Source organism: Mercenaria mercenaria, unplaced genomic scaffold, assembly GCF_021730395.1.
Source record: "Mercenaria mercenaria strain notata unplaced genomic scaffold, MADL_Memer_1 contig_881, whole genome shotgun sequence".
Classification (NCBI taxonomy): domain Eukaryota; kingdom Metazoa; phylum Mollusca; class Bivalvia; order Venerida; family Veneridae; genus Mercenaria; species Mercenaria mercenaria.
In genome coordinates this window covers 47,201-57,374 of record NW_026463792.1, presented here as the reverse complement: position 1 = coordinate 57,374, position 10,174 = coordinate 47,201, and the positions used below count along the sequence as shown (strand labels likewise).

General features: G+C 33.8%; 1 protein-coding gene across 1 annotated transcript; it reads right to left on the bottom strand.

The window, feature by feature from the left end:
- Nucleotides 1–1,093: 1,093 nt before the first annotated feature.
- On the bottom strand, nucleotides 1,094–7,477 carry LOC128554929 (interferon-induced protein 44-like). The gene is made up of 7 exons (XM_053536262.1): nucleotides 7,215–7,477; nucleotides 6,074–6,129; nucleotides 4,301–4,516; nucleotides 3,411–3,545; nucleotides 2,860–3,028; nucleotides 1,996–2,205; nucleotides 1,094–1,579 (listed from the first exon to the last, which is right to left on the bottom strand). The coding sequence occupies exons 1-7, from the start codon at nucleotides 7,468–7,470 to the stop codon at nucleotides 1,482–1,484; spliced, it is 1,140 nt and encodes a 379-aa protein (XP_053392237.1). The 5' UTR covers nucleotides 7,471–7,477; the 3' UTR covers nucleotides 1,094–1,481.
- Nucleotides 7,478–10,174: the final 2,697 nt, after the last annotated feature.

Here is a 10,174-nt window from a genome sequence, read left to right as displayed (position 1 = left end):
ACGTACTAAATATAAATTCCATGAAAAAATCCTTCGGAAAACATTAAGTTATACGCTGTTTTTTATGTCTTATGCATACCGATCCTCAAAGCTATGTGGTGCACGTTGGGTTTTGGTGTAGAGAGATTTCAGGGCATAAGATTATCTACTGGCACCTGCTGACTTTGGTGTTATTCAATTTCTAAAGAGAATAAAGCGGACATGATCTCCAAGCTTTTTACAGATTTCAATCAACATATATTCATCAATTAATCATGTATAAATCTGGTTTAGACATTCTAGAACATGTTTCATATTATTTAACTCTTATTGGAATAAGTAGTATATATCAATTTCCCACTAATTCAAATACAAACGCTGACAAATGTATTTCTGTCTCTTCAGAGAAATTGTTTTGTCCAACACCAGTTGTAGTTTTTCCCAGTGATAGGGAGATGAGGTACCTGACGTCATTGTGCAAAGACCAGTACAAAAGTACCATGGGCGCTGATGGGCTTTCTCGCCTACAGGGAAAACAAATACACATGTACATCCAAGTATCATCAGATCCTTGAGACAGAACTTAAATAAGCTGTTATGCGGTAGACAGAAGAAAGCTCGTTTCAGACTCAAAGGATGTTGTTTACCAATAAGATGGGGCTACATCTCACATCGCATTAAGCACGCAAATGTGGTGGTCGAACAATTTACACTCTTACATTGAAAAAATTGAATGGCCTGGGAATTCACCTGACCTGAATGTTATAGAGAACCTATAGTGTGCTAGATACTAAGGTATATAAAGACCCCTCCCCAACAACGATGACGCAACTTTGATGTCGTTTACGTCTGGCTTGGAGCAAGATAGCTAAAACTCACCCAAGAACTCTGATTCATTCTATGCCTGATTGTTTTAAAAATGTCAAAATAATAATAATAATAATAATTATTATAATAAAGACGGACTCGCTGGATATCAGATATGAAATATCAGTTTTCTCTCTTCTTTATTTCTGTTATTGCTGGTCACTTTAAAGCCGGAACGAACTTTTTTCACACCCTTTATGTCTGTTAATCTAAGGAGGTTTACAAAGTGGGACTTCAAGAATTGAAACAAGCGTCGGTATTGTTTACAAAACATGTAACCATTTAAATATAAATACATAAAGCATTTCATAGTACACATGCCATTGCAAGTATATGTATTAGCATACATAACACTCCCTTATCAATTACTACTGATTTATGAAAATAAGTCATTGATATACTAGTTGTCGTTGGCACTGATAGTTAATCAATGCAACGTGTACTTTGACCTCTTTAGTAAGAGAGAAGTCAAATGCGAAATCCATCATATAGCTTTAGCACTGAATGGTGTTTAGGTTTTTACAAAATGTGTTTAAAATATAGTCAACATAGGCAATGTAACAAAGAATATCATAAAACCATATAGCTTCCACAGAATATTGTTACTTGTTTTTGTACTTTTGTCGCCTACAAACTTAAAGATCTGACTTGTAGTCTTTGTTAGAGTTTGACTCTCTGTTCCTAGTTCCCTCCAAGAAATTTCTACCACGCTTCAAAATACCTTCCAGTGCATCTGAAACGTAGAAAACGTTATATTACAATTTATGATTTTAGAATTATATCTTTAAATATGATATTTGTTTGTTACTCTGTAAGATAAAATGTTTTATCAATGGAATGCCAGATGCGTTATTGAAGCATAACCAAGAGTGAAATTGAAATTATAATTATTTTGTAGTTAAAAAAAAATAATACATTAGGAATATATTCAGAAAAACTCATATGCGATTCTATAGTTAACATATGTTTGCTTTAAAGCGGTAACTTAAATTGAAACCCCAGACAATGTGTTAAAAAATATATACAATGAAATGTTCAGTAAATCAAATCATATCCATGTCCTAATACTATTGAACAGTTGATCGCCAAATTTATAAAAAGCTGAGAATTTTCGATGTTTTACCAAAACTGCGAACATTATCACGTTACCTAGTAAGATTATATCACCGGTAGCGTCAACATTGTTTTCGTGGGTGTAATTAACGACTGGAAATATGAAGTTCTGTTTCAATCCTAGCTCCGTCACAAGTGTCTTCACGCATCGTTTCACTTTTTTACTTTCATAGACTTGAATTTTATCTAGCTTTGCGTTTTCGCTTTGCTCATCTCCCTTTGTCAAAATTACAACGTAAGGGATACCTAGTAATTTGAAAAAGAAAGTACATCTAGAAATCTTTGTGCGTAATCATGATTAAATACTTAAATAGGTGTTACGCCATTTTCTTCTCTTTTTTTTCATTTAAGACTTAGTGTAACAAAAATATTGAAAACGGGTATGAAAAGCAGAGAAAACGTTATTATTCTACTTGGTTTTCATTGTCTTCACACTTAAAATAGGTGTCCGGTAACACTCCTTATGTCCAGTGTTCGAATCCCGGTCCATGCACTCGCATTTTCTGAGATACATGTACTCCTGAGTGTTTTCCACCTATAACCAGAGCAGTACTGGTTCTTCCCTGAAAAAGCAGCTTTGCGTGTATCAGTGGTATACACAGGGCACGTTAAAGAACAAGACTGTCTAATCAGCCTAAGTTAGCAGGACATGCCTGTATCTAAATGGAATTTTCCCTATCTGTTCCTTTTGCTCACTCTGTCCCTCTATTTAGATCACTCTATAATTTTACTAGAGGATGAATGGAAAATGAGTGACTATCTTTGCGCTATGTGAAGCTCCTTTGACGTGTCATGATGAGAAGGGCGGTATATAAATCTAATATTATAATATATTAATAAAACTGATCTTATCTGCCTATGCTGTTGACGTCTCTGTCATGCTTAAAGGACATGACTTACCTTTGATGGAAAGGAATTGTTGGAGAGGATGCATTGTTTCCTTGAGTTTACCAGGCAGTCCATTAAATTTATCAACGAACTGACAATGTACAACAATGCATGCACAGAGAATTTTAGCTCTCCTGCCAGGCTTGTCTGTAGACTGTGAACTTTTGACTGCATCTGGTAACTGAAATAATGTATATTTATGTTCTTCTCCTTAAGTGACCATGATTTACGAAGATAATGAAGTGTCAACTGAGGAAGGTCAAACTCCAGGGAACCATGGAAACCAACTGGTATGCGAGGATTAAAATATAAGCAGTTCATGCATTATAGAGAAAAACATTATTATTTTCAAAAGTCGTTGGAACACTTCAAAAAATCAAATAAAATGAAAAAGGTTCTTATCCCTTGCTTTAGATATGTGATTTGTTCTCACGTTTCTTGAAATTTTAATAACAAATTAAGTAAGGTTCTGATTCAATCCTGCAGGAAATAGATGTCTTATTTACTTTCAACGATTGAACATTTAAACATGTAATTTAAAAACTTAATTTTTATTATATTACGCTGAATATGTTTTGCGAATTTCCTTCCAAAAAGCACTGTATATATTCCTTTAATGTGCAAACAGCTTTCTCCATCCCAGCCATATCTCCAAAGTAAACATTGCTTCTCTGATCTCCAATCTTGTACATGTGAAACTGTTTAGAAAGAATGGATAATTCATCGAAACAAGCAATGAAACGAAACAAACATTGCAACTGTATTCATTCTCAGTGTAAACGGACACTATTTTGATTTACTCATTAGCTATATGCTTAAGCAGTTGAACTGCTTGTACTAAGAATAGGAACTGGAATAGGAATTACAATTGGTAATTTGAAAGCCAGCACTTGATTGGAAAATATCAATTCATAATAGGCTTACAGAAACATCGAGCTCTTTATTTTAAATGATTCTTACAACTTATATCGTCACAGGAACAATGCAGAGTAATAATGCTGACAGAAAGTTGCCTTCCTACTTTTTGCGTACATGATGTGTCAATATCAAGTGTTTATTATCAAACTGATGATTTGCAACACCCTTACGGCTGTCAGATTTATTCTTTTCCATAGTTGAAATTATTTTAATTGGTTGAGATTACGACATGCATTTACAAATACTCCTCTCTAACTTCAACGTTTACAGGGTTTAAATTTATTGATTTATTTATTTTGTTGGATTTAACGTCGCACCGACACAGGATAGGTCATATAGCGACTTTCCAGCTTTTAATGGTGGAGGAAGACCCCAGGTGCCCCTCCGTGCATTATTTCATCACGAGCGGGCACCTGGGTAGAACCACCGACCATTCGCTGGATGGATACAGGGTTTAAAAGTACCGGTTTTGCAAACAGTGCAATGCAAAACAATACACTTCATAGCATAAAATTCGGAAATAATGATAGTTTACCATCTCTGTGTTTAGAAAATCTCCGGATTTTCCGCCGTATGCTCCAAACTCTCTTGTTATTTGGCATATCTCTCGCATTAAGGTCGAATATATAGAATCGATGAAACTTGTTTTCCCAGACTCATTAGGTCCAATGCAAAGAATAAGAAGTGTTTCAGAATCAAAGCTTGCCATTTCTTCTGTCATTTCTTTCACTTTAGTTTCCACTTCTGATCGCTGTTGAATCAAACTTAAATATTAATAATACTCATTTTTGAAAGATATGAAATTTGCAATAGATTCCTTTGACTAAAGCTAAAATATATAAGCCGTTGATATCGTTGCGACACAATGTAAAGATTGCAAAAACGAAAAAGGACTTTTCATATCAACCCGCTCATTAGAAATTGTAGTTTGGTTTATTCTTGGAAAATTGGCAGCTAGCGCAGACATTCATGAGTTCGCTTTTGTCATACTATACCTTAAACTTTGTGGCACCTGAAAATGAATCTTTAGTAAAGACATTTATTGTAGTTACTCCCAAAGACATCATATATGCAAAATCCAAATATTTCAATCATTCTTGCATTTTGAATGCAAATATTTTTATATTTACTTATCAGTTTTCATTAAATTTCGCCCTAACAGTTTAGTTTATTTGGTGATGTTTGTAATTTAAGCGATGATATTTGTTCCCTTGAGGATCACGATGTAATTCAGTTCATGCAATAAATTAAAATCGCATTTACAAAGAATAAATAAATAAATAAATAAATAAAACTAGTACATGTTGATGTCGATTAAACAGTCATTTTTAAGACTTTTTCGATCTTTTATGATACAAAATCTGTTTAATAAAATCATTGTAACCCTTTATTCTGGTCAAAAGAAGGTATTTCTTAACATCTTTTACTAAAGTGCTATTAAGCGACAGGGTCAAACATCTTCCAGTTACATCGATATGGGAGTACGACAAAACTTATTCCTGACAGGTAATGGTTTAATGTTAATGTTGAAAATTGCTTCAAGCTACTCCGGCCGTTTTAACCTTTAGCCCTGCTGGTGGCAAGTGATTCTGCTTTTGTGACCAGTGCAGATCAAGTTCAGCCTGCATGTTCGTGAAGTCTGATCATAGTCTGCACAGTTCGCTTATTCAGTCAGTTAACTTTCAGTGAGCACCCCTTGAATAAGAAGTGATACTGCCCAAATTGAATGGTGGACAAGTTCATTATAGAAATTAAGCAGGGTTAGGGTTAACGAAAAAATTACCATTTTGGATCGTTTTACTACAATACAACACCGCTTATGTCGGTATTAGTTGATGTGTGAGGTTTTTGCACATTCATTACCTGTAATGAACACACTCAATGGATTCAGGTTTGCATTTGTTTGCTTTCAAAGATCTTCTTATAGATTTTGATAACCTTTTGTCATTAGAAATAATGTTCAATTTGTTTTTTTTTTTCTGACTGGGATAAGACAAACAAATAAATCTGTATAAATGATAACTGGATCAAGGGGATATAATATAATTATTATTTATAGGGAATATCTGCTTAAAAAGAAATTGTTAAATTCAGAAAAGTCTTAGCTTTCCCAGAAGTGGGAGTATACATAATGGGTATATATATTATTATGGTACATTGTATATATAACAATACTTTTGAAATGACTTAAAATTAATTGCAAAAATGAAAATTATTCGACGGAAAGTAACATCTTTTCAAACGGATGAAATTAATATAAGGATAGTTGTACAAAATGAATTCAACTTAAAACCTAACCATTATTTACCCGTGAAGATAGTAGGTGCCCTCTTTCTTCAAACTCGTCAACCTTCTTTACCATGTCTAAAATAATATATGCGGTTATGATTATAATAATTATTGTGTCGGTTTTTGAAATAGCAAATCTGTAACATTGAACTGAAAGGACTGACTCAATATCAACTGAAGAATGATATCAAGTTCTACACACATACACTGAAAGTGTACCTTATACTGAATTCGACAAGATTATTGTACTGACGTTTGATCATAGTAAATATCTAAACATTTGTCGCTGGCTTTTAATATGTATGTACTTGACTTGAATGTTTCATAGCATGACACTTTTTTGTAATAATAACAACATATTATTAAAGGAAAAAGATAAACAAGTAATTACAAAGATGCAAAGTTCTCACAAAAACTAAAGTAGGCAGCCACTCCGAAACGAAACTCTACAGCAGTGCATTACAGGTGTGTAAACGGTTAATATTTGCATTGTAATATACATGTACAAAGTAAAGTAGCCTTTTATTAAGCAAAGAGGCAAAAAATTAATACATTTTTGAATAAAGTATGTCACAATCTTTGTACAGTCAAAGGCAAAATACATCTCTGTCGAAATTGAATTAGTTTGAAATTGACTATCCAAGTGACCAAACCGCATACTTTACCGCCATCTAAATCATTTGTGCTAATTACTTGTGATAACATCTCGCAACATAAAGTAATTTTCACATCTCGCAACATAAAGTAATTATCAGACATTATAGTTTTTAAGACAAAATATAGTCCTATCCGTTAACCCTGTGGTTTAAAAGGTAAAGGTAAGGTTTTGTTTATTATAGTGTTACCCCTAAGGGCCAGACAATTTGGCTTATGAAACACCTTTATTGTGCGTACCAATTACCTCCAAACTCCTACCACGATGCCAGGCGCCAGGCGGATAGAAGTCAGTAGTCATTTAACTAGCTCACGGCTCACGAACCGGCCTTTTCGAAACGATTCCCATGACAAACATCCCCCTGAAGAACGCTCCCCATGGGGCATGAATTTTCGACCTCCCGATTCCGAGACGGACGCCCAAACCACTGGGCCACGGTGACCGGTTGCCACGGTGACCGCTTCATGTACCGCAAATATGTATACCAGTGATTAATATTCATTACCTGTATGTTTTTCAAGGTACTTTTTCGCCAGATCGACCATTGTATACAACGCTCCTAGAGCTAGTCTATCCTTCCCATTTGACTTCTTTTCGTCAGTGGTATAATTCACGACTGGTAGAACGTGGTTTTCCTGTATATCTAAATCCTTAGATATTCTTCTGACTGCGTCATGGGATTTGATGCATTTATAAAGATGATCCGCATCTTCCGTTATATTCTCACATTGTTTATCAATCTTGGTTGCTACCACAACCATTGGCAATCCTTTGGAAAAACAAAGTAGTACTATGAGCGGATAACTGGGTTTGGAATTACACATGTATATATCTATATTTTTAATTTCACTTGTTTTGGTTAAAACATATCAAAAATTAGGCTCCCTTGTTATATCACTTAAGCTTAAAACCGCATTGATCAAATGTATTATGTCAATATGTGCAAAATAGAATGAATCTGTCTGAAATTTAAATAAATACAAGCGCTTAAAACAAACGTTAAAGAATTAAATAAGTTTACGTCATTTATACTTTGTGTTTATGACTATTTATATAGCTGTGTCTGTGAAAAAGGGGGCTCAAATCTTTTATTCAGATATCTTTATATAAAATATACCAATCGATATGAAATGTGAATAACAGGAATTCCTGTCATAGCAATTACAGGCCCGCAAATCTTAGGCCGAGTGTTTTAGGTTATAGATTTGGAATTATTCGTCCCAATATATCTTTGGACTCGAAACAACTACGTTTTGAGTGTAGATATTTTTTAGCAGTCCTGTGGAAGGTCGATGCATGATATAATGCCACTAGTGGCACATGTAGTTTTCGTACACCTTTTAAAGTAAGAGACTCATAAAAAACCTATAATTGCGTCTATGTGACGTTTAGTCTAACAGAAAACAAAGCGAAATATCAATACAGATATAATTACTGTTTTTACATTTGCTTGCAATCAGCTCTGAGATAAGATTGCAGCAGACTTGAAATGCAGTTATGTAATCCTTAAATTTTGTAATCTTCGTGATAATTTAAATTCAAGATTAAGGTATCAATAGACATGTTTCCCTTATAAAGAATACGCTCTTCTAATGTATTCATATTTTTAGAAAATATTTATAGAGTTTTGAACTCGACTTCCGCTCTATATCGCAAATATGCGAAAATAAAACATTTTGTAAGCTTAGATATCAAATAAGATATTCAATAAGTGACATCCGTCTTCGCTGATCCCAATGCATTAACGTCTTGGAAACGAAATATTTTTAACATTGTTGATTCTCGAATAAAATTTTATCAAACTAATGTACACCTACTTCCACCAAAACCCAAGTTTACTTTAAGACATTTGAAAAAGGAAATCCAAGAATTTCATTCTAAGTATGTCTTAGTTCCAGCAGACAAGGCGGCCAACAATATTATCATCATTTGACGCCTGCATTATATTAATGTTTTACAAAACGAACTAAATAGCACTAAAACTTATACATTGAGTCCTTCTGTTGAAAACAAATTGGTTACTGATCACATCACTGAAGTTTCTAATTTAAAAGTTCGTATAGACGATCAACAAATTAAACTACCGACCATGTACTGGATTCCTAAATTGCATAAACAACCATATAAAGCTCGCTTTATCGCTAATTCAAGCTCTTGTACAACTACAAATATTTCAAAACTATTAACATCATGTCTAACTGCTTTGAAAGCCCACGTGGAAAGATACTGCGATAAAGTATACGAAAACTCTGGTAAACACTTATTTTGGTCGATTAAAAATTCTGGCGAAATCCTGGATAAGTTGAAAATTAATAATTATAAGGTATCTACAGTCAGTACATACGATTTTTCTACTTTGTATACCACTTTACCACATAACTTAATAAATGACAAATTAACTGCCCTAATTCAAAAGACTTTTGCCAGAGAGAATGCTACATTTATCGCTTGCAATTTTGATAAAGCTTTTTTTACTAGCAATATTATTAAACATTATACTATGTGGACCTGTGACGAAGTTTGTAAAGCCCTTTCCTTTTTATTGAACAACATTTACATCAGGTTTGGGAATGCAGTTTTTAGACAAGTTGTTGGTATTCCCATGGGAACAAATTGTGCACCCCTTGTCGCAGATTTGTTTTTATATTGTTATGAAAGAGACTTTATGTTGAGCCTTTCTCCAGATACGCAAGCAGATATTATAACTGCATTTAATAATACATCACGCTATCTGGATGATATTCTTAATATGGATAATCCGTTTTTTGGTCATTTGGTGGGTACTATTTATCCTAGGGAGCTTCAGTTAATTAAAACTAACAATTCGGATACTGATGCTTCATTTTTAGATTTACATCTCTCTATTTATGACAATATTATACATACCAAAATTTATGACAAGAGGGATGATTTTAATTTTAGTATTGTAAATTTTCCCCATTTGGATGGGGATGTACCTCAGGCTACATCTTATGGGGTATATATTTCTCAATTAATTCGGTTTGCCAGAGCGTGTAGTCATGTCAAGCATTTCAATGAACGTAATCAATATATTACAAGTAAACTTCTTCAGCAAGGCTACCGTTATTACAAATTGCGTAAATATTTTACTAAATTTTATTATCGTAATTCTGATTTAGTTTTAAAATTCAATAGTAATTTAAAGACACTTCTGCGAGAAGGTATTTCTAAACCCGTTTTTTATGGGGATGTGGTTTACAAACTTCGTAAGATCTTGGGTCATGGTAATTTTCCAAATGTATTTGAAAAGATTATCAAACGTTTTATTAAAAGAGGTTACGACCCAACTGTTTTGAGACATACCGCATGTTTAGTGTTCAACCCGTTTACAGTTGGACACTACGCTTCCCCCTTTGATTGCGTCTGACGAAAGAGGGGGAGGACTCTATGATGAGCAGTTTTTAAATCCTACCAGGACTGAACTGTTTTGATATTTGTCTTCTG